At 41.1% G+C, this 26,001-nt stretch overlaps 1 protein-coding gene across 7 annotated transcripts in view; it reads left to right on the top strand.

Moving 5' to 3' along the window:
* The first annotated feature begins 9,099 nt into the window (after positions 1-9,099).
* The window catches only part of LOC124068348 (rho guanine nucleotide exchange factor 9), a 40,690-nt gene continuing 23,788 nt past the window's right edge, over positions 9,100-26,001 (top strand). For 2 of the 7 annotated variants that reach the window (XM_046406526.1, XM_046406531.1), the window contains exons 1-5: positions 9,101-9,434; positions 10,696-12,387; positions 13,530-13,865; positions 14,657-14,783; positions 14,892-14,998. In XM_046406526.1, coding sequence (XP_046262482.1) covers positions 10,780-12,387; positions 13,530-13,865; positions 14,657-14,783; positions 14,892-14,998 — 2,178 coding nt within the window. In that variant the 5' untranslated portion in view covers positions 9,101-9,434; positions 10,696-10,779. Of the gene's footprint in view, positions 9,435-10,222; positions 10,409-10,695; positions 12,388-12,722; positions 13,866-14,656; positions 14,784-14,891; positions 14,999-26,001 lie in introns of those variants that run through there. The other 5 variants (XM_046406527.1, XM_046406530.1, XM_046406528.1 and 2 more) reach the window with 5 other exon arrangements.

Raw genomic sequence — 26,001 nt, 5'->3', positions numbered from 1 at the left:
CCTTTGCCAGTGTACACAATCCAGACTAAGTTGTCAATTAGAGAATCGCAATGCAATGGATACAGGGAGAGAAACCACCTATATACTGTTATAATATACTGTAACAATATACTGTGTCTTTGACTTCCAATCCCTTTCACTTAATTGCTTGATAAATTATTTGTAATTAATCATATTTGGTTTTATAGCCCACCTGTTCTAATGTTTCTCAAGTTAACAAGAACACTCTGACTTGATTCAAGCAGTTAACCTCGGTTTTAGTGTACCTACATAACATGTAGGGAAAACTGGATTTGTGGTTAGGGCCATGAGTGTCTCCCAGTGTTTCCCGGGCACGACTCCAGCGCTGACAATATTAGCAAATGGATGAACGGATGGATCGGCAAGGAATTTTGTACTAGCGTTCACGGTGCCTAAAGAAAGAATTCTGCAGTCTTTGATGATCCCCCAATGTTTCTCTAACAGCACCAAAAGGTTGACCTTTGTGGTTAAAAATGAAGCATCTCAACAATTGCAGGATGGATTGCTTTGACATTTAGATATTAAAATTGTCAGTTGTTAGTCAGAATAGGAAGATGAACACGATATACCTGTGAAACATCAGTATGTCAGTAATGCCAGTGTGAGCATGGTAGCATTCTATTGGTAGTGTTTTGTTGAAAGCGCAGCCTCAAAGTTGTGCATTTTATATCATTATGAATAGAACAGCTTCTGGGCTGGTTGGACTCTTTAGGAAATGGTGATGGACATTTTTCACCCTTACCTGACATTTTAGACTGAAGAATAAAGCATTCAAATATAAACATTAGCCTCTATTTAAAATTATATCAAATGCAAAAAAGTATGTCTATCTTTGCCTATTTTTAAATCTTAGATGATGTTTTAGTAGTATCAAAATAATTTTTCTGTTAATCAGCTGATTAACTGATTAATTTCTTCAACAATTAACAGAATTATTCAGCCAATAACAACTAATCACTCACTATAATGCATGGTTCTCCTGTTAACGCTACTGGTTCTTTCCAATTTGCATTTATCCAACTGAGACTGGCCGATATATTCAAATCAAATCATGAATATATGGTGGTGTTTTTCAAATGATACTTGCTCGTATACAAAAATAACTGAAGACATTAAGGCAGCAACAATAAACAGTGCAAAATGGAGATACATTAGACTGTCCTCACGTATATCCACTGAAAACATAAAAGGAATAATTGAATGGTCGTCATAGCAGTAGACAGTTTACAGTGGCCCTGGGGGAAGATGACACACCAGGGGAGCGGAGACACAAGTGTTTTGATTAGTATTACTAATTATCTTCAGACCGTTAGCAAAGAAGAGAGAGCATTAAGTTAAATGGCCTGCTCCAAATTCTCTTTCTTTCAGCAACATAAATAGCCAGCGACGAATCAGATCTCTGTCTCCTTCTTGTTCCCTCTCCCTGTGACTCCCAGCTTATTCCTCTCCTTTGAGGAGACCAAAATGAGTCAAGAACTTGTTCATTACAATGAAACCAGGCAACATTAAATAGTTCTATTAAATCAGTCCTTTGTCAGATGAGACATCTTCAATACATGGTAACACCCACCCACCCATACACACACACACACACACAGGTCTCTGCAGACAAGTGAAAAGATTCCAGCTCTGCTGTCACACTTAGATGATAATTATAGTATATGTTGTCACAGTGTGTGCATCCTGCATGGCAAAACACAAATGTGCCATATGCAGATTGGCCAGTTTAACAGGCTGAGGATAAATCAACATTTAGTGTGCACGAACGCTGGGGAAATATTTATCCTGGAGGACAAACGATGTGTGTGACAAAGCAGCCATATTGGGAGAAGTAAATAAGGCAGATTAACCGTTCTGGTGTTCTGGTGATGTTGTGTTCCCAGACATGTTCTGTTAGGACAGATGGAAGCAGTGAGAGATGCAACCCTTATTGTTACCCTCACAGGCTGGGCAAAGCCGCGTTAGAATTAATCAAATGAAAATAATCTCAGTGTGAGGACTGCATGATTACTTACTGAGCGACAACCTAAAATGAGAACTAACAGGTCTTCAGCTTGAGGCTGGACCATGGAGGATGATCAGCCTCTTTTAACTTCTGGTCTTTGATATCACCAGAATTTTTTTTTTCTCTTTTTTCTTTTGTAATGTTATCACTCAGGTCAGTAATGCCTTTTCCCTCTAGTATCAGCATCATCACTCTCCCATACAGGCGTTTTTACACCCCTCTGCCACTGTTCACTTTAACTCCCCGATCATAGCCTGTCAACAAAATTGTGTGCTTTTCTTTTTTTTCTCTTGAACAAGACAGTCTTGATATTGATCCGTCAATCCATTGGTAAGGTCTAGCCAGTCCAGTGAAAGGTCAGAAAACAGACTCTATATTCCTTTTCAGTAGCAACCACCACAAGTCACCCACATGTAATACTGTGTGCTGCATTATCCATCTTGATGAAAAGACACGAGGCCATCTTTCATCTAACCTGAGAAATGTTGTCTCATTCACTTGGAACTCACTGCTGGTCGAAGCTGTTTGTGTTAGCCGTCTTTTGGAAATTTCAAGCTGTTATAAGCAGCATGTTCCATGAGGGATTATCAAAAAATGAAAGAGTTGAAAATGATCCAGTGACATTTACTTTTTAAGCATTCGTGGTACATGACTTTTTATTGGATTGCATTGATTATCTTTTTAGACTGTGAGGCAGAGTGATAAAAACATCACACTGTTGCTAAGTGAAAATCATATATTTCCCATAAGAAATAATGTGCATGCAGTCTTTTAAACTCTAACAGCATTTACCTCCTGGCACAGATCAGACTGAAACATCGAGACACAGATCAGTCGAGGAGTCTCTGGGGAAAAACTCACTGTTCATCTCACTCTCAATAATAATAACGCAAGCATGCCTACAGACTTGAATATGTAGAGATAGCACACTATCATTTTTCTCTCTCTTTTTTTTTTCAACTCTGTTTTCTTCATTTGTCCATGTGTATTTATGGTTGTTTTATCTATATACATTGTATACAGTGTCCCTATGTGTTCCTCTGCTTATTTACACTGCATAATTAATCTGAAATGACTCGGAGACATTGCAATTACAATCATTATTACCATGAAAACAATCTCTGTGTATATTCACACACCAGAAGGACCCATCTAATTGAATCTATTTCCTTTGCAGATGATGGATTCACCTTCTGTCACGGTGGATGTCGTCTGACTTCCATGTTGTGGAAATACGGTTTTATTTTCTGACTTATCTCGGCTGCCTCTACCTCATCTGCTCTTGGTTCCCTTTGCATTATCCTCTCCCTCTCTCTCTCTCTCTCTCCCTCCCTCTCCTTCTGACTATCTCACTAACATTAGCACCACCAGCAGAGAAATGATGGTAATTGGCCATTTTGGGCTTGGACAGCTGCTAACATGAAAGCGAAAGTGGCCTCAGCTTGGAGTGCTGGGCTCTAACCTCTTCAACAGTTTCCCCCTAATAACCAGGATGTCTCTTTTCCATCACATACTCTGTCCTCTCCATAAGCACGCACAAATAAATGAATGTGCAATCCAAGTAAGCCGGATAAACACATATTGGACACACAGACACACACATACACTGTCTTTACTGATTTCACCTCATCTTGACTGATTGGAATTTAAAGCGGAGATATACGTATGTCTCCCATAGAGAGATTAAAAATCCTCTTATCTTGCTTCTGAAGGCAAGGACGATGTGCTTCACTGAATAAGAAATGAGAAAGTTCCTCCTGACTTGTAGCTTTTAATTTAAAACAAGCCATTACCTGACATGTATCAATTAGGCATCCTAGGATTCTGTGGAATTGGCCTGCAAAAGTGTGAGGTCTTCTTTTTTTTTTTTTCCTTACCGGGCCTCTTTGCAAATGTGCAAAGCAAATGAAATCATCCCACAGTGTTACAGTGGAAAATCATGAAATTGAATAGAGTGATTCTACTATTCTGCAGAACATCCCGAGGCTTGGTACCTTGTAACAGAGATCCAATCGATGCCTGTAGCTTTAATCACATCTAACTTTAATGCTAGCCACATCTCCGAGGTCTAATTCTTTACTTTCACACCAAATTACTTTTTAGCCCAAGGCACATTTTCTCAAAAAAATGTATCTGTGGTCACAGCTTGAGCAGCATGACCATGGTCCATTGATTGACACGCGGCTAAAGGCTTAGTCCCAGTGGAGAGGAATCCTGGGAACACATATGGCTGGTTTCCATTGGAATTACTGCACATGTAACTACACCTTCATCATGGAGAGAGGAGCCTGAAGCCTAAGGATAACCCTGTCATTAATACTGGACCTGACTTCAGACCAGTGCAGGGAGCAGTCAGAGCCCTTGATCTGTTTTGGAAGCAGATTTCTGGAAGCTATATAACAGCAAACAATAATTAAATGAGAGACTGAACCAAACCTCCGAACTGCAGTAGTTAATTAAAATTCTCATAGCAAATTTGGCCAATTTCATTTCATCATTTTAGATCAATTCCTCCGGTTTCACTCTATCAGTTTGATTCCCCTGAAACTTGGATTGCTTGTGTGGTATTACTCCTGAAATAGACAATATTCTCAAATGTGCGCTGTATCTGATTTTTTAATAATACAGGATTGTCTTGTAATCCACTATTCCACTGGCAAGATGCATGTGTGTCCTTTGAAAAAGCCAGATTGCCATCATGTGGCAGAGAAACTTAACTGCACATTGGTGCACAGAAAGTTTGATACCCAACTTAGACTGTTAACATGTAGAGTGACGGCATGTTTAATGGACAAAGAGCATTCCCTACAGAAGTTCCTTTGTGTATTTTCCACATCAAATTAGTGAAAAAACATGTGGAAAAAAATATAAATAAATAAAGAGAACTATTTCACATATTTCCACTAGATGTCTCCCTTCACCCAAGTGGATTTCTGCCTTTGATTATGTGGCAAGTCTTACAACCTCTACATGCTGTTAAGTTACAATTTACAGAGGATCTGTGTATGTGCATGTGTGTATTTCAACTGACCAAGGGCTGTTCAGAGGGCGGGACCAACAAATGCATGCATACTCCAAAATAGTGTCTGTTTTGTTTAATTTTGTCATTAAAAAAAACAATACATAACACACATGGACATACAGAAATACAAAATGAAATGATTTAGCATGTAACACAAACTTTGTGTAAAAGAACTTATTAGTGGTACATGACAATAACAAAGTCTTGCCATTAAGACATCTTACACAAATGACCTGCTAAATACAAAATAAATGATGAATAATGTCTAATCATTTTAATGATTTAAAATGTCCTTTGATAAGTTGGTTCTTTTATTGTAAATATATATATAACAAATTGTTTTAGTTTGCTCAGTGTTAAAGAGGCCATGGTAATGATCTTAAATGCTGAGTCAGCTGTTGTGCAGAAATGTCTTGTGTTTTTTGTAATTTCAGGGTTTTGAGTGCTCATTTAGAATATTAAAGCACAATGTACACTTCGAAAATCACAGCCTCACTCAGTCTTTTGCTCTTTGTCTTGCTGATAAGACAAAGGATGTGTAGGAATGAAGGAACGGAATGGGAAGACAGATGCACACTCGCCATGCATATCCCTCCTCCTCTAACTAGGACATGATAAAGGGTCTGCAGTGAGGACTCTGAGATAGAGAGAGGATGGAGGGAGGGATTATATCCACTGACAATTAATAGGCATAATAATGGGGATATTACTTAATCTCCAGTAAATACAGAGCTGGTCAAGCCATTATTGTCATAGCACAACCAGCACAGAGGACATTAACCAGAGACAATGATGTGGTCAGAGGTCAACATTCATCAAGGAGATAAAACAGACAACTCTAAAAGAACTTCCTCAATGGCAAATCAGTGAGTGAGAAGAATGCTGGCTTACTATGAACACTACTTTCTGTGTGCTATCTGGACTTATATCTAAACTGTTTACGCGACTCAGTAATATTGACACATTGTGCTGAAAACACACAGGACAATCTGCAATGTTCCATCTCCTTTTGTTCTACTCTGTTTAATAACCCTCCTCTGCTGATCGTGATCCCATCCTTTATCACAAGTTCCCCTGGGTTTTCCCAGTCACAAACTTTCCTCTGCAAAGTGGAAGCATCCCAATGAGCAGACGTGGTGTTTTGTGTACCCAGGCTGCCTTTCTCTTACTGCTGCTGACCCACAAACACAGCCAAGTCCAGCTCAGCCCAAGGCCCATACAGCAAGATACAGAGCCAGATAAACAATCACACAGATACAGAACTGGTATAAACATCTGCTCGATCACACTTCTGACAAGATGTGAACAAAGGCAAACTAAAAACAACTACTGTATAAAATAGGCGTGCTTAAAAGCCAATAATATTACAAAAATTTTAAAAATTAACTCATAAATGTTAACAAAATCAGTCAAAACAAGAGCGTTTTATGTGTTTTAAGACGTTCTTTCCGGAGTGTTGATTCTGATTTGAATTCCTAAAAAATCTGCTGTTTCCTCCCTTGGTCTGGAACAGGAAGTAGAACCGTGGTTGTCTTCCGCCCGTCTTGTTTAAAGGAACCCCCCTTCCTGTTTTCAGATTCATCCCGATAATGGCTGAAAGTCCCCAGCTGAAAGCTTCACACAAATGCACTTGCACACATGCACACACGCACAGACACACAGACACACACACACACACACACACTTCCCCTGTCCTGTCCCTCTCGTTCTTTCTTCCTCTACTTGTTTCTGTTTCTGCCTCACACTGCTTCGAAGATGGCTGCTTGACAAGTCATTTAGTGACACGTTCCCATCAACAACCACAATCAGATTTTTTTCACACATTCCAGGTGACCATGTGTGTGCCATATGAACTGCTACATATGTGTGTGTGTGGGAGTCCAAACTGATTGATTATCCCCAAACTGATTGCAGTTAAGATCAAAGTGTCTGTGAACTGTGAGGATGGGCTCAAATGCGTTTGTGTGTGTGTGTGTGTGTTTATAGGGTCGTGCCATGTGCAGCCAGGCCAGAAAAGTATGCAGGTCAGTGCAGAGGGAATGTCAGGAATGCCAGTGTAATTCAAACTCTCTTCTAGCACTGGAGACAGCTACTACCTGGGCATTTTGTTCCAAAAGTCGGTAGACATGTTAATCTGTGTGTGTGGCAGTGAGCAGCACACTTTAACATGCCAGTAGAGTATGAGGAAATATACATGCTCCCTACATCCTCAGCATCTTAACTCAGCAATCTCCCCATCGAAGGGAAAGAAGCCTCTGCATTCCCAAACACCTGTACTTAAAACAAAGTTTGACTGAACTCCCAGCTGCTCTCATGGGTTACACCTCCTGAATCCAGTTCCCAGGCTTCAGTAAGCCTTTCATTTGATATCACAACATATCTGCCCCTACACCCCTAGCCCTCCCCTCCTCCCTGTCTGGCCAGCTTTTTCAGCCTGTTTTCACTCAGCAGCTTTGACAAAGACTGGCGAAATAATTACAGCTGGGCCTAAACTCAACAAGTGTTTGTCTCCAGTAATCTCAACCAAACCCACCAGCAGGGACCGTGTCATAGGAAGAGGAGGAAGAGGTCGATTGTTCTGAAAATGAGAAGCCCATGACATCATTTCAAAGAGCTCTGTTTAGAGTGTTCAACACTGGCAGTAAATAGGCACCAATGTCAACGCAGCGTAATGTACACAGCTCGCCAAACGTCAACAAAACTTATCATTTCAGACACAGGCCCAGGTGGTAGAGTCTATAAATCTCTCATCTGTCTCCCTCCATTCATCACCCTCTTTGTCTTTTCCCCTCATGTTTTCTGTCATTTATACAAAAAGTTGTTTGGATGAATTTATTTCTCAAGGTTAGTTTTATGTCTGTATAAAGTCAGATCTGAGCTGAAACATTTGGCATGTTTAAGAGCTTTGAGTCAGGATGTCTGATGGGAGGGACAACAGGATGACTGCTTGCGGTTGTGAGGAAGTGAGTGAGTAAGGGGAGGGATGGGAAGAAGAGAGGGAATGGCTACAAAGGAGAGAAACAAATAGTAAGTCAAAGCAAAAGTATGTAGAAAAATAAGAGCACAAACAGGCAAAGGCAAAACATAAAAACCTAAAATAGATAAATATAGGTTACTGCGTCTATATAAATAAATTTTAAAAAAGCACATTCAGTCTACAAATGTACTAAACATGTTCCATCAGAGGAGAGGTCATTTGAAGATGAGATTTCTGTAATGTGCAGTGACAGTTGCCGATGAGTTATGGGGGAAGTGTAGCGTGTAAATCACCATGTTGCCACTGCTACATGTTGCTTAAAGCCGCTGCGGGGAAAGGGCCAGGGAAAGGAGAGCGTCTCCTCGGGCAGGCAAGGGAAGCATGGACACATAGAGATATTTACATACAGTCAGACAGACTTCCTGGCATTGTCAGCCTGAGAGCGTTGATGTCAGATCCACTCCTTCCTGTGCAGAAGGGAGAATGCAATGACAATGGGCCCAAAACAGGACAAAGAGGAAATGTTTAAATTTAGGCCCCTTCTTCCACCATCTCCTCTTTCACGGCTGTGCAGCTCTGGAGCTGTTTAGTTTTTCTGAATTCTTTCAGTGCCCCCCCATCCCTGAGCTCCCTCTCCCCCATTGTGTCATTTCAATAGAAGGATTTTCACATTCAACGCAAATCCCAAAGGAGGATCATTCAGTGAGACCAGAGTTCAGTCAATCACTTGTTTTCACTGATGTTCCTATTAGAAATCATAAGTGCTTCCTTATAAATCCATCCTACAAATAAATTAAATGACTAAAAACGTATACTTAAAAAACGTATGCTATGAGTTTAGGATTTTAATGAACTGAATAATGAAAAGAGGATTAAAAGCACAATAAACATCAAGTAGTTAATAAAATGTAAGCTATATAGCCAATAAACAAAACCTAACTCAGCTATAAATCTGCCGTTTATTACAACACTTTGAATTAAATTGTGCAGTGGATTTTCACGCGTTTCTGGGTGTGTGTTGGTATGTGTGTGTGTGTGTGTGTGTGTTGGTATGTATGTGTGTGTGTGTGTGTGTGTGTGTTGCTCTGTCTGCGTGAGAGCTTTATCACAAATCAGAGTGTCGGCGTCTGCTGGAGCTTACAGGGCAAGAGTTCACCGGTCTGTCGCTAACTCGGAGAGTTTCTCTCGGTTTGATAAAAGCGGACGGAGTTTAGAGGCAAGAACCAAAACAAGGGATCTTTAAAGGAGTCGCTGCCCGAAACATGACTTCAGTGTTACTCGTGGATATGGTCTAAATTAAGCCGTGAAAGTACTCTGGATACGTTCAGCCGGTGTTTAAGGCGGTGTTTCCATTGATTTTTAGGACAGCAGCAACGATGCCCTTTTAAACAAACGGACGTTTCCTGTGGGTAAGTTAATATCATTAACAGCGACATGTAAGTGGAAAGAAAAGCTGCAGTTTGTTTTTCGCGGGTATATCTTCAATGCAAGTTTCAAAAGTTAATAGTCAAGTTTAATTTACGGTATATTAGGCAAACGGTTTGAAGACGCGTTAACGCTAAACCAAATAGCTGCGACGTGAATGTCAGTTTTATTGACGCCATATTAAAATTACTTTCAGACGTCCAGCCCAACATAAAGTTACCCTGTTAGCTAAGTATAAACCGTCAGTTTTAGCTAGTTTACGTTAGAGTTGCCAGTCACTTTTAGTTTTGTTACAATGTATGGAAGCCAAAAACAACGACAAAAGTTTTTCTAACGTGTGTTTTAGTATTTTATGGGATTCTAACTACCAGGCTTTATAACGATTGAACAAAATCATATTAACGTCACCAGAATAACTGTATACTAGTAGTCAAGTACCTTAAAGAGTCATTTTATGTTTAAAAGTACTTACCGATTGAAGGCAGTGCATGTAAACTGCCAAGTTGTACATTTTTAATTAACTGAGTACTGTCTTTAGATAGTGTTCTTATCACTAAAAGAAGCGTACAAATTAAATTTTGACATTTTGCAAAAAGGCCATTTTAAGTGAAACACGTCTTTGGTGATGATCTCATGTACCAACAAAAGATCTAATGCTGGAGGCCCCAATTACGGAAGAAGCTTGTGTACATTAAAGGGATTATGAAATGAGGGTAATTAACATGTGGTAGTGTAGCACTTGCCCAGCATCTTCTTCTTCTTTCCGCTTTAGAGAGAGCTGATCAGAGCTATGATGATGTCACAGCTGAAGCAGGCCTGAAATAACCAGACGTGTGTTTCCATGACAACACAGCCTCCTGGTTTAAATGGTGGACAGGGGACTGTGTCTCAAATAATTGCTTTGGATAATGTGGACCACATATGGGGGGCGGTGGGTGTTTGTGACTCTTGACACATGGTACGGAAGCCCTTGTCTGAGAATCACAAAATGAGACCCTCTAAGGCTCTCACTGTGTTTTAGTGTTTAAGTAGCACTACATATCTGTTATTCTTGAACGTGACCTCCTTTGTAGAAAAAAAAAAAATACAGCAGACCCTCCACTGAGAATATTTTATATGTTACATCTTGCATTTGTGGCATTCATCTCCAGGCATTTTCAGCATGTTAAGACACAAAAGACATGAAAAGTCATGAAAACTTTAATGACAAAACTTGTCTTTAAAAATGTGGTTTTGTTCCTCCAGGTATTTGAGAGAGAGAAAAAGAGAGAGAGGCCTGAGACATGATGTACATTGGAGCTGATAGCTGACACTGTAGAATGAGAGAGAATGGAACAGACAGACAACCCTGCCCCTGAGAGCAACAACCCTAATGGGTTTGTCAACCGAGTGTTTAATGTTTCTCTGGATGTGGAGAATGAGACCAGCAGTGTTTATATTCAGGAGACTGCACCAGGGCTTGCTGAGGGGCAGGGAGAGACCCAGGCTGTCTCTCCTCAGACCCCTGTCAAGGACAGACAGGAGGTCAATCGGAGGCCCCGTGCCACAGGGGGAATCTGGAAGATCTTGAACCGAAAAAGAGCTGTCTCAGAGTTGGAGCGCAGGCCCCACTCCATGATCCTGCCCGGAGAGGCTTCCATCCCTAAACTCTCATTTGCTGACAAAGTTCGCTCCTTCAAGAAGCTCAAATCTCCCTCTGTGTTTAGAGGGAAGACAGGGAAATTGTCCTCTTCCAAGTTCAGCAGCTCCTTAGTCGATGAGGAATCTTTCTGCCGTGACATTGGCACTCCTCAGCAGTCCAGTAGGGGCACACTTAAACACCGTGGCAAGAGACACTCATATGCTGGCTACACAGCAGAATTTGACTGCTCCTTTGAAGACCTTGATCTTACAGCTCCTATAGATGGTCACCAAAATGCTGCAACAGGAGAGACTGTGACTCAGAATGGTTGTAAACCACCAGAAAGAGTTTGCTATACTAAAAGAAGCCACAGCAATTCAACCAACTGTAACAAAACAGCTGCAGGCAGCGAAGAGCATAGCAATAAAGGCAACTCAAGCACGCACCAGGGTAGAGGAAGGAGGCACAAAGATGTCTGGAGTTACCTGAGGAGGATTTCCCTTTTGGGGAAGGCCAGTCCTGTCTACTCAGACAGGAGCTTTGACTCCGAGCTTCACTCTTTGGACAAGACCATGGACTCAGACTACGGCTCTGTAGACTTTGAGAGTGTCAGAGACTTTCAGCCTCCACCCCCAAAACACTCTGACACCAAGGGACACTTTGGTGGTCTCTTCAAGTTTTTCAACAGTGTAGCAGAGACAGCCAGAAAATGGCGGACAACAACACACTCTTTTTCTCCTCCAGAAGGAGAGAGGAGTCAGATGAGCTCCCCTCGGGCCCAACAGCGCACAGTGGACAGTATTCACAGTGTGTCCCTGACACTCCATAGTGATGGACTTCCAAAATCCCTGCCTATTCCGTCATCACCAGTGACCGCTAAATCCTCACACTCCAGTAGCTTTGACAGCGAGGCTGTCGCACCTGTGACAGGTGGACGATCTCCTAAGGTTGTCCTGAAAGCCTTTAGGGAATACCCAGGATCTCCTGGTGTCAATGGCCTGCAGAGTTCTCATGGCACAGATGAGCATATAGACAGAGAGACAAACCACAGGTCTGCAGCCATAGTAGAGAATCACATCACCCAGTCAGGTCCAAACACAAAGACTAAAATAGAAGCAGAGGTTGAAATGGATCCATTAAACTCCCTCTGTCAAGAGCAAAAGGTAGAGGGGCAGACAGGAAATGAGCAGGATTCCAGGGATGTTCCACCAGACTCTCACCAGATACAGGAAGTTAATGTCCAATCACAACAAGGTGATAAAGAGAGCACAACCAATAGCATACCAGCATCCAATTCCACAGAGGAAATATTTAAGGTATGTGACTTTAAATACAAAATGAGCTGTGTTAATTACCAGTCACTGAATTTAACAATTGCACTTTTTAAAGACATCTGTAATTTTTGTTGCTAAAGTACAACAACATTTTCATGTATGTGTCTTGCATTTATGCCGTAACCACATTTCATTGCAGGCTTTTTCCACGTAATTAACGCAGCCAAAGGCATGCATCATGTATTTACTGCTTAAAATATCATTGATGTAACTGTTTTAACCAGGGCCATTCTTTTGCTTTCTAAAATCATCAGTAACAATCCAGAATGTAAATAGAATCAAAGCCGTTACTCATTCCTTCATGTTCTAAGTCCTAGGTGTGGTTCATTAACTGTCAGGGAGAAACAAAAACAGTCAAACCTGTGAGGACTTGACTTATTCTACACCTACTCTACAGTTGTCCTTTTGCCCCATCTGTTGGAGAGAGGGGGAAACAGTCAATAATTACAATGGTGGATAACATCAGGTTAAAGGAACTTGTCTTTTCCTGCTTAGCCAGGTAACTGTAGCAGGCAAGGAAACCCTATTTCCCATAAAACTGACCACATGTGACTGTGGTACATGCCCTACAGCTCTGTGACGTCTGCACTTCATGACGGCACCCTTCTCTTCTCAATCCAGTGGAGGCATTAGTCACCCCCCTTCTAGTCACACCAACGAGTCAGGACATGTTAGCCCCAGCTCCTAATGACAAAATGAGATGTGACATCTCAATACTCAGCACACTTTCGTAGTGGTTTGTTATGGAAGGGCAAGGGCTCAGGGAATCTGAGTCTTGGGAAGGGTGTTAATATGCAGTGCTATGATTATTTAGGAGAAAAAAAACGAGTGAAGGAAAGTCCTGTAATCATCAACTGTCCACTAAATCCACTTGTCTTTTGTTTTTTATTCTTCTTAGAAATTTTACTGCCATTAAGAGAGAGTCTTAACACTTTCAGCTAGCTATTGTTGCATTGCAATTTATTAGCTAATTAATTAGTCCATGGTCAATAAAATCTTCTAAAATGAATTATGAGGTGTATTTTGTTGAATCTAGAGAGGCGTTCCTCCTAACTCTCTATACAAGAAATGCATTGTTGCACCTTCATCTGGGCCAAACTGCTGAGTATCTGTGCCAATCACAGCTGTGTGAGCAGATTGCCAGCCAGACAAGCTGCAGTGTAAGACAGCCGTGCCTAGCCATGCCCCACTCTAGCACAGAGAAGACCTCTGTACCTCACAAGCCCCTGCGGCTTCGTCCTCGCCCGGCCTCGGCTGTACTGGACCAGTGGAGGCCCAACCCCGACCGAGAACTCTACAGCCATTATAGTGAGGTTGGCTCACTGTGCAGACGGAGACGCAGACCTGCTCCCACCATACAGTACTCTCCGGGGCAGAGACTCTCCAGACGCTCCAGGCCTTGCTCTGTCATAGAGACCAGTGTTACTAGGGAGGCACAGTCCATGGAGCTACACCACAGAGTAAGACATCAAATGACAAACGCAGGCATTTATGTATACCTTCACTGAAAGTAAACTTTGGCAGAAAATGTCAAGTAAGCAGTCCCATAAATATCCAAGTAAACTTTTACTGTAAGTAAATATATGTGTGTATATATCCTATATTATAATGTTGCAAAAATGAAAGCAGTAAAACAGAGTGTCACTAGTACTCTCCACCAACTCACTGATAAATATAATCCAAGCTCAAAGTGAATCAAAAACACACCACAGACTTTGAAGGGCAGCCCAGTACTAACCCGGTATTTATACACCACTCACTGTTAGCTGCAACAATTCATGCATGCGCTGCCCCATTTATAGGGGCCTGTATTTCTGGATGCTGCTTTTCCACTCCCTCTCTTTCTCTTTTTCCCTCTTGCCCTTCCTGTCTCTTTCTTTCTTTGTGGCTTCTCTTTCTCTCTCCCTCACCCTCAGTCTTTTTCTGTGGCCAATTTTCTGCCTCATCGCTTCCATAAGCTCTACCTCTCATTGCCCTAACACAGAGTCAGTTCATTTTAACCTGAGAGACCGCCCAGTTGGCATGATGTATAGTCTCTCATGGCTTGCTGCAGGGCATGCACACTGACTAGTACACCAAAATAGACTTGCTGAATGTGAAATACTTTAATTGTATGCAAAAAAAGGGGACAAGGCAGAAAAGAAGATTTTTTTAACATGAAGGGAAATATGTGTGTTCAGCCTTGTGTGTGTGCATCAAAGTAACTCTGTATGGAATATAGGAGATGCCCTAACTACTCAGTACCCTCTAGGCCTTGTCTCGCCCCCTGGGTGTGTCACCGCTAGAGCCCCCACTCAGGGTGTCTCTCCAGCGGTGCCGCTCCCTGCCGCTCACCCCCAGCACTCTCACTGCCCTGGCTCTGCTCCTGCCTCAGTCAGGTACCATTGCGTATTTTTATTTAACATCAATATGCAGACTGTTCATTGACGTGTATTTGTGGAATTGATCGTCCGTTTGCCTGTCTGTCTAAAATGTCTGTCCTCTAGACATGGGTCAGTCGTCATCGTCAGTGCGTCTGCGGTCTGGAGGCTCTGGTAGCTGCAGGAGGAGGAGGCTGTTAAGACCTGGCTCAGAACCACTGCAGGTCAACATTGTAAGTCCAACACAAACCCGCGTAAAGACACATACGTTAATACAGATTGACCTAGTCACAACTTTTACCCCATTAGGCTTTCAGCGCTCTCAGAGGGATCAATGAAAAGCACCAATTGTACAAATTTATAACAAATAATGTCTATCTGATGCTAAATGCCTCTGCACACACACATCTGTATCACACCGAGTTTGTTCACCTGTCACATATAGTATGAGCAGATGTAGATGAGATAATAGATAAAACGGAGTAGGAGGATGACTGATAAATAACCTTTCACTGATACTCGTAATATGGAGATGACAGAGCACTGGTCAATGTTTCATCAGATAATGAAGGAACTGAGCCGTGAAGATGGTGGCCGTGTGGATTAATGTCATCCAGTACTCTTAGGCCATTACTCATCCTGAATTGGGCATCCAGTGTTTCAGATGTATTTCAGTCTGAAGGGAACACGTGCGGACAGAATTTCACAGCAGAAACAGGAATGATGTTAAATCTTTTTCATATACCTGGTGTGCCAGACTCTTTGAGAAATGTAACAAGTCTTTGTGAGTTGTGTAAATTAGCTTCAGAGTAAATCGAAGTAATAGTGCTGAGGAGGTGAAATCATTCATTTCAGAATCAGTGCTTTGATGTGCAACTGGCCTTAGGGGGGATCTACTGAAAGGGGATGCAGAGTTTCTCTGAAACATCCTGATGGGTTAGTGAACATTTGTTGAGCTGTGAACAACATCTATACCTACATAACTGCAATGCAGTAGGCTCAACATTGTTTTATCATAGGACAATACTGAATTGAATCTCAAATCTAAACTGAGTCCCACTTGCAAAGTTTCTTTTTTTTTTGGTTATTGATGAAGACATGTTTAATGATAGATGCCCTCTAAAATTTTATTGTAATATAATACATACCTTATTCATTTGCATTCAGTATTAAAAATGTATTTCCCCACTAAAATATGCAGGAAATATATATTTAATGTAATTTAAGAATTATGAGCGTGTGCAATTAGAGTCAGACTATTTACATGGAGACAGAAAATAACAACAACATTGGCAGTAACATAAACAGTTCCTTTTCATGAGATATCTGTCTGCTCAACTGCTGAAGTGCCAGGCTTTCGGTTCTGGCATGCCTTTGCATTGAAGTTTAGTAAACTGTGTCTTTGAGGGAGTAATACAACTGCATTTAGGCTTTGATTATAACTTTTTCTTGCTCGTCTAAATAGTGTTTGTGAGCCAGTGCACGTTGTTGCCATGACACTCGCTGGCTCCTGTTCATCTTCTTGCTTCTATCTTTAGGCATCCTTTTTAAGGGTGAGCTAAATAGAGAAAGTGTGTGGGTGAGAGAGAGAGAAAAATGGGTGGGAGAGAAACAGAGAGAGGAAGAGAGATGCTCCCTTTGTATGTGCACTTTTGTGTTGTGGCCCTCCCCTTGGCATAGGGAACGTGGACTCATAACACTGGAAATGTCTTGTGTGTGTTTCAATGGTGAGGGAAGTTCATTTGCAGCGGGCTCAAATGCTGGGATTTATGACTGCATTTTGACTTACAAACTGTATATACTGTATACATACTGTATATGAACAATATGACATAACATGGTAACGCAGCTGTAGTGCAGTCACATGGATGGATGATGCTTCAACATTAAATCTTTGTGTTACTGTCTTATTTCTGGTAAGTCACACATTTTTTTATTTGGTATGGCTCTTATGTGGGTATTGCATCTGATGTTTTTGATACAGTGGAGTGCATGTTACAGTCTTCCTGTTAGGATGACTACCGGAGCCTAGAGGCCGCAGGCAGAAAGAAAGGCTTCTCACTGCAGTGGATTAACTGCTAATGCTGACGCCTCTCTTCTCCCTTTCATTTAAACGGATTTCTCCCACAGTCACTGCCCTCTCCTCTCCTGTCCTCTCTTCTCCTCTCCAAACACTTTGGCTTTGCAATTCCTATGCAGATGAGAGGACATTTTCTTGTGTGTTACTAATGCTGTGCCTGATGCTCTGCTGACGACTTGTCAGAAAGGGGGATTGTCTTATTAAGGACTTCACACAGATTAAATTTTTCAACAGAAATCTCATATGATTAAGTTAGGGCTAACCTAGGTCTGTCTGGTCATAATCATATTATGCAATGCTGTCTATTATGAATGCATGAGTCAGCAGGCAGTGGCTTGTTGGGAAAATAGTAGGACAGTGATGGAAAAGGACATAACTGAGTTGAAAAACTACTAATTCACATACTTTTATATGCATGCGGGGGGGAGCACCAGCACTTACATTCATTTAACTACATACGTGTTTGTGTCTGCCTCCTAGGCCTCAGCCCCTATGATACACACACTGACACACACACACACGCTCTTCACATGCTCTCCTGATGTATTCAGAATTCATCTGTCAGCGTACATGAGTCATTGCATTGACGACCTCATTATTTGGTGAGGAATGAATAGCACCAGCTAGTGATATCGTTGTTAAACACACAGTGAATGTGTGGCATTTGCTTCACCCCGGGCTTTATTTTAGAGCCCTGTGAGACAAACCACGGGAATAGGTCTTCCTCAAAATAACTGCGTGCATGTACAGTCCGCAGTCTGAGCCATGGGCGACCTAGAATCTTTTATCAGTGTTCATTCAACATCGTCCCCCTGCCAAGTTACAGGCATGTATCCGCTGTGACTTACTGCAGCTACCAGCTAATGCTGTTTTGTAAGATGCAGTGGGCTCTGATAAATAGTAGTGGCGCTGACTGCATCTAAGCAGGTGGTTGTGTCAGAGCCTCCCTAGGCTGTTTCTTCCAAAGAATAGGTTTCTGTCTGACAGGTGTGTGCACGTGTGTTGTTGTTGTTGTTGCTGTATGCACAGGCTCAATGCTTATGTGGTGTGTGTGTATTTTTGCTTGTGTTTGAGAGAGGGAGACAGCTAGGCTCAGGGCCTTTTTTCTTATATAACAGTTGAGAGGGTTTCCTTTGCTCCCTGCAAAAGCCATTTCTGCTTTTATTTCAGATGACTGAATGTTCCCAGGGACTGGAAGAACAGTGCTGTGTATTAATTCTCTTACTCACTGGTGTATCCTGTTTTACAGTATCTCCACATCCATATTTTGTCAGATCATGCATGCCTGTGCATGCACAGATGTGTTTGTGCTTTCTTGGAGCACATTCTGCTTTGTATCTCATCAGTGCCAGTGTATATACCTTTCCATCATCACACTGCCTCACACAATAGGGCAGTGGGAACATATTGGTGGATGGTTTCTGTAATGTCACAGCATGCAGTGATTCTTGTTATGAGAGTTTTTAAGGCCTTAGGCACCATGGTGCTTGTTATCCTGCATCAGCTGTATCATTTGTGATGACTTTTCCAGGCTCATAAGGTGATTTTACCCACAGTCATCAGCCTCTACTGTTTGTGTTACAATGTTTATTTTTCTGCCCATTTGACAGGTTTATATAAGAGTAAAGACTTTTTTTTTGGTCTTAAGTCAACACAGAAGAATGACACCTTGTGTTGGGTAATATGATGATCCCTCATTATCTTACTGCACCATCTTAAAGCAGACAGCCCACAGGCTAAGATTTTTTATCAGTTGCCTTTCACAGAGAGATTTTTGTGTGTGTGTTATTTCCACTTTAGAGAAATATAAATATAACTGACTCAGCTTGACTTGAGTACAAACAAAAACACTTAATTATTCTGTTATGGTTATGGTAGAATTTTACAGGGCTAGAAGTGCTTCATTTTTTTCAATATCAACTCTGTCTTGCATCTCCATTAGGCCAAATCCTTCCACACAGGACATCTAATAACCTAAATGGTAGATTGCCATTAAATTTTAGTATCAGGAGTTCATGAAGTACAAAACGTATCGATGAACTGTTCTTTGATATGTATATATATTACATATTGTTATTATATTTATGGTCAGCTTCAATTCCTACCCAAAATATTCTACATATTTTGCCAATGGGGCCAACCAATTGAGAAAACTACGCTGGTAAGAGTTGCTTTTTCAACATATAGACTAATGTCCAGTGGCTGCTCTATTCAAAACATCTTGTTTTTATAAATTTAAAACTAGATAATGGATGTGATCTAAATATATTTTAATTGAGTATTTGTACCTTGAATAAAATATATAGCTCCAGCTCTGGTCACTTTGTTCCCGCCCTAAAATAATGAGACAGAAGCTAAGCGCATGTACTGTGTTCTGCTAGTTAGAATGTATCCTGCAGGCCTCTATGAAAGATGGGCTGGATTTTTCTGGCAGCTGCCACTTCTTGTGTACATTATTTAGCTTAACTTTCTGCCTCTGACCTCCCTGGCTCCCTGCTACACCACATGCGGCGTCAGAGAAAACCCTCCATCACATACACATGTTATGCAACCCCCTTGCTCCTTGTACTTGTTCCTCATTCTCCCTCTCCTTCCACCTCCCTCTATTCCTGGCCTCAGAGCTCTTCTCCCCTACCCTCCATCACATCCATGTCTGTTTTTTCCTCTTCTCAGATCAAGTTTTCTCTTCCCCGCTGTTTTTTCCTTGCTCTCTCACCTCATCTCCCCGATTTGCTCTGTCCCATTCCCCCCTCCAGGCATGTGAATACACCTGCTTCCTGCAACCTGTTTCGTGTGTGTTTATGATTATGAGAATGTGCAAGTCTTTATGTGCAGCCATGCCTTTGTACAGTCATATATTTTACATGGCAAGCATGTGAGTGAATGTTTTACAGGACAGCACTAGATTAGGTGAGGTCTGTTGAGTCTTTGATGGTAGGAATTGACCCATCAACAGGAAGTAAGCTGCTGAGAAACACAGAATGTCAAATAACCCTGCACCCAAATATCGTTTCACTGCAGAGTTTTGCATTTCAATCCGATGTTCTGCTTTTGAACTCTTGTGGTGCGGAAGCAATGAGAATGTAAAATGATTTTAGCTCAGAGGACAGGTGGAGCTGTAGATTTTCTTATCCCAACCCACCTCCATTTACAGTGGCACCAAGTGAGCACGGTTGATTTGAGTAGGTTAGTAAGTTGTTTATTGCGAAACACAGCATTCTGCTGTCTCTCAGATGATGTGACTAGCCTCATCAGTTATGTTCTAATTCCAAAGAGAAACAGTGCAGATATCCGAGAAACATTTCATGCAAATGCAGTAGCCATAAAACTCTGGATGGATGGGAATGCATTACTGCCCTAACCCCCCAGTGTTTTGGCCAGCAGGTGGTTGACAGTGCTCTGATGAGTGATGACAGTAGTGAACACGCTCAGTGCACACAACCAGCATAGTAGAAGTACAGTAAACAGTGCTGGCTAGGACAACCAACCAAATCCTAGTAAAGCTCATTTGATTTTATACCGCAGCAGGGCTCAAATGACCAGTCTTTGCAGCTTATTTAAGTGCAAACTGCCACGGCCAGTGAACAGAAACATAAATAAATAACAGTCTGTAGTTTCAGCAGTGTTCCTTAATGCCTCATCTTTGTTGCAGTTTTTAAAAAGCTACAATGCTGTCTTTGGGGAGCTTGTTACCGTGTCTGTTAGCAGAGACACTGGTTCTCCTCTCTGGGAAATTTTACAGAAATTTCAGACACACTATACCTTCACTGAAGAGTGGAGGGCTTTAAGGATTTCAGTTTGAAAATGCCCTGAATTTTAGTAATTTAATGCATCTTCTGCTTTTAAATAAATCAAGGAGGTTTCTTCATGAAGAGTTAAGATGAAAAATGGTAATGAAATCAAAACAGTAGCAGTGAACAATTAATCTAGATGAAATACTTACAGTAAAGCTAAAAATATGTTATTATATCAGTATATATCACTCAATTTTACCTATTACCCATTTCAACAAGTTCAGTATGTGGGTAAATACACTTATTGAATTGCTGAGTTAGTTAGCACAGTTGATAAAGCGTTCATGTTTGTAGTATAAATATGAAGTTACAGCCAGGAGTTGCTTAGCTTAACTTTGCATAAACACTGGAGAAAAAACTAGCCTGGCTCTCTTCTTAAGATAAAATCCACTTACCGGCACCTCTAACCCCTCATAAAACAACCATGCTGATTTAAAACTTTGGTTGGTTTTATTGAGTTCTTAGTATTATATGCGTTCAGCCATTAGTGCCAAAGTTAACCTAAATACAATTATCAAAGTAGCCTAGTAATGAGTTTCTGTCACAGAAGTGTGGAAAACATATGAGACGTGTATTAGGTTAAATTCATATTTTATGTTCTCCCTCTGCAAGCTTGTCTTCAAAAGCCTGTGTTTATCCCACGGGAAACTTTATATACCCTAAATTATGGTAGTGTTTATATAAAAACGTGTCTGTTCTTTTCCTGCTTGAACTGTACAATGTTATGCAGACTCATGTTCCATAGTCTCCAGAACACACAGGTGTTACACAGGTTTGTCAGTAAATATTAATAAATTTTTCCGATCCTATGGCTACGTCATGGATGAGTTAGAAGCTGTTAGGTCTAAGACTGTTGACTGTGATATCACTTGTGATGTTTTCAGCCCTAATTTCTCCACCCTACTTGGCACAAACTACCTCTTTTATCTCGTCCAACTCTTAGTGTTACTTAAAATTCTCTATGCACTGACCCGCTGACTTGCCTTTACACTAACAACCAAATTGAGCTGAACGAATAAACAGCTGATGTCTGAACAATGGTGACAAAACTATGTTCAGGAAAAGTCCAGTGATTTATTTTTAGGATGCTTTGTGGCTGGAAGGCCTGGGAGGAAGCAGGAAGTCGGTGTGGTTGTCATGGGGATGGGAGGGGAACAAAAGAATTGGAGCAGACTGAAGGGGAAATGGGCGTGGTGGGCTTTGCCTCCCATTAGCCAAATACCTACTGGCCACAAACAGATTCATTTGCTTGCACTGAAATACATAGTCTTTTTCAAGGAAAGACTTTGCACAGAAAGAGATGAAGAGAATATCATGACTTAAACTTAAGTTTGGTTCATGTGATTCTTACTGGTGCTGGATTTCAAGTAATACTGAATAAACAGGGAATATTTTCACAGTCTTTCATCTAAAGGTATGAGGTGCAAACCATGTTCCTCATCTGACTTTCAGAGTAGCTGTGATGCCAATATTGTAACCACATGGTTCCACCAAGAACCACTGCCTTAAGTAGCAGAACTTACTGCCTACATCCTACCAGGATACTACTGACTGTTATGAGGAAATATTTTTATAGAATATTTATTGACAATTCTGAATTTGGAATTGTGTTCTGTGGCAATAGTATAATTACATCATGCTTTTTCAGCAGCATTGCATCAGCATTGTTCAAGGAAGGTGTCAAGGATGTGCCTAGTACTCACATCTATTTGGGATATTCATGGACATGATAGTGAGGCCACTCAAGGTCTGGAAAGAGTCCAGTTGATGAACTCAGTGATTTGCAGATGATCTTTTCCCGTTGGCTTAATTAGACTAAGGTATCCAGTGTGCACTGCAGAAGTTCTCTCACTGGGAAAGATGTCGCAATCAAGTGGGGAGTGGGCAGCTGCTTCTCTGGAAGGGGTTCAGGTTCATTTTCACAAGTGAGGTTGATGTGTGAGATGTGTCATTTTGGCACAGTGGGTGCACTAACAGAGACATCAGACCCCGGTGACAAAGAGAGTACATTACAGTGTTTGTGAGTTTTGGAAAGTGACAGAAAGTCTATGATTTCAAATACCTAAAGAAATTAGAAATTTCTATGCAAGATTAGTAAAAGATAAGTTCACTTTTTCTATCTAAATGCAGTACTCACATGTCCGTATGTGTAATGAAAGAGTCTGCTTTTGAGACATCCAGTCTCAAAGCCATTTCAACATAAGAAATGCAAAGTAAGTTAAGATTTTCCAGCAGTCTTAGTTTGCATGAACTCTGGCATGTCAGATTTGTTTTATGATGAACATGAAAATGAATGAAATGAACAGTTACATAAAATGTATTAAATTTGTTTTCTGGTGAAATGGAAGTTATCACAGTATTGACATGTATGATTCCAGTGAAAATCATACATTTTTCACTTTAACTTTTACAGAACAGTACAGAGGAGTGATAGAGGGTGTCATATGCTGCAGCAGCAATAAATTTAATCACCAGCACTTGAATATAAATGTTGCTGCAAAATTATTGTCAGCAGTTCAGTGTCTGACCAAATATGAAAATAGGTCACAATCTCCCTTCTGTTCCTGAGTTATGTGGTTGAGTAATGGGCTGAAATGTTTCCCCCCCAGGACATTGTGATGTCACAGCGAAGTTGACCTTTGACCTTTTTGGATATGAAATGTCATTAAGTCATCATTTTATTCTAGTAGACATTTGTGTGACATTTTCTCATGTATAAGTGTGTATGGATTCTTTAGTTGGGACCTAGAACATGTTCTTTGAGGTTACAGTGACCATGACCTTTGACCTTTGTCCACCAAAAACTAATCAGTTCATCCTTGAGTCTTAGTTAACATTGTTGCAAATTTTGAATAAGCTCAGTTGAGGTGGGTTGTGTATTTACAAAGGCAATTCCGCTTGATGGTACAGTACACGTTACCAACTACAATGTGACAAAATGGCGATGGAGAAATTGATGGCTGGATGGCATAATTCCATCCTAGATGGAAAAGAATCCACACTGTCAAAATGTCATCTCTGTTTATTAAATCTTTATCTTCATCTACGAGACACTGAAGGGCTTGGTGGAAGCTTACGTATTTTATTTTGACATACATGAATATCTGCACAATGCAGTGCAAAACCCAGTGATGTAATCATCTTGTTATAAATGCATTAATTTTTTGTTGAAACTGTCTTAAAAATGTGTTGCCCTACCAGTTCTGTGTGTGTATATGCCATTTCTATGCTTTATACACCATATAGTCAAAAGTATTGGGACACCTGACCGTTACACCAACAGGGACTTTAATGACATCACATTCTACACACACAGAGAGCTTTGGAGCTAGAACAGATTCCAGTCTTCTGGGAAGGCTTTTGTGTGAGATTTCTGTGGTAATTTTTGCCCATCCATGCAGTAGAGCATTTGTGAGGTCAGACCCTGATGTTGGACCAGAAGGTCTGGCTCGCAATCTCTGTTCCAGTTCATCCTAAAGGTGTTGGATGGGGTTGAGGTCAGGACTCTGTGTGGGCCAGTCAAGTTCTTCCACACCAAACTCATCCAACCATGTCTTTATGGAGCTTTGCTTTGTGCACTGGGTCACTCACAGTCATAGAAAAGGACCTTCCCCAAACTGTTGCCACAAAGTTGGAAGCATAGCATTGTGCAAAATGTCTTGGTATGCTGAAGCATTAAGATTTCCCTTCACTGGAAGTCAGGGGCCCAAACCAACTCCTGAAAAACAGCCATGTACTACATCTGAATTAAATAAAAAAGAGGTGTGTCCCAGTACTTTTGTCTATGTAGTGTAGATCATGAAGACCACAAGATGTACAGTGCATCTGGAAAGTATGCACACTGCTTCGCTTTTGTCATTATGGTGCAATTTGTGTAGAATTTTGAGGGAAAAATGAATTTAATCCATTTTGGAATGAGACTGTAACATGACAAAATGTGGAAAAAGCGAAGCGGTGTGAATGCTTCACGGATGCACTGTAGCTGAAATTGTTGAAAAGTGTCCAATAGGAGCTTTTCATGTTAGTTGGTGAAAAAATGGACACATTTAAAGCAGTCAAATCCCAGTTATACTCTAATAGTACAAATCCTTCATAGTAATGACAGTCCTGAAAATGATGTGAGTCATAGAAATGAACTGTAACATTATGTAATTTGCATACAAAACATTTAAGTTTAGGCATATTTGATAAGTGATTGTCTGCTGGCCTGGGAGATATTCCACCAGTTTTACAAACTCTCCCTCTCTTTTGTATATGTATGAGTAAATTAGCATTGGTGTCTGTGCAGATTTAGACTTTCAGATGTGACCTTTGTTGTCTAAATGTCAGCGACATTGGAGAGGGAACCCACAGAGGTGGGGTGGGCTTATGTAATCTACTCACTCTGCGTTTCACACACACAAGCGCACACACGCACACATACACGCACACACAGAGCAGAAAAAAATCTTGTTTGAGGACGGTTGTCATCTCAGCTGTGATGCCTCTTACAGCTGAAAGCCTGGCTTTCAGGAGCCATTGCTTTTATCACCATGCATGTGCAGAAAGTGCCCTGGAAATTATTTATGGTTTTAAAAATACTGATACAGTGCACTCCTTTGGTGTTATCCTTTTAAACTTATTCTGAGGTCTTTTGATCCCAGAGCTCTCAGCTGAATGTGAAGACCGACTGTAATTTGAAGAAGGGTTTTTGTTTCTGTGCATGTGTCAGATGGTTGCTTTGGGAGTGCTGAGACTGAGCTGAACTGATTCTCCTATATGAATTCATTCATTCATTCATGATCATGTTGTGCTGTCTTTATAATCTGCCAACAATGAAAAGTGTGTAGACACCAGGACAAGAGCTGCGGGCTGGGATGCACTCATGTTATACAGTGTTCACCTCAAGTACTGCTGTCAACATGGAGGCCAAAAAAATGATGAGCGTGCCAATGGCAAACACGTGCATCAGATGAGAACTGGAATCCTTGTGTCCTGTCACTCCCAGCACCCGTTACATGAAGCCTTAAAGAAATACTGCACTGAAAACACTCGCCTCCTGCAGGTTTGAAAAGTGGTTCTGAAACATTTGCAGCTTGCTCCTTTGTGGAGAACATCAGCTGTGGAAGAGAACACTTGTGAAGCACAGCTCGCTTCTCTGGTATGCCATCCATATGGTTCGTATGTTTTAAATAGTTTTTAAATCAACCTGCAGCTACACTTGTCTATGTTGGTTCTGAGTGTAAAAGACTAACTGGCAGCAACAGCAATGTGTTTATTTAGCCATATGTCTGTGCAGATGTGACAGTTTGGAGCTTGTTAATCAAATGGAATGGCAGCTTCAGGAATGGTTTGAGAGGTTTCTACTACCATTTTGATACCT

Source organism: Scatophagus argus, chromosome 12 (assembly GCF_020382885.2).
Source record: "Scatophagus argus isolate fScaArg1 chromosome 12, fScaArg1.pri, whole genome shotgun sequence".
In the NCBI taxonomy this organism is placed as follows: domain Eukaryota; kingdom Metazoa; phylum Chordata; class Actinopteri; family Scatophagidae; genus Scatophagus; species Scatophagus argus.
This window is presented reverse-complemented; position numbering and strand designations above follow the sequence as displayed.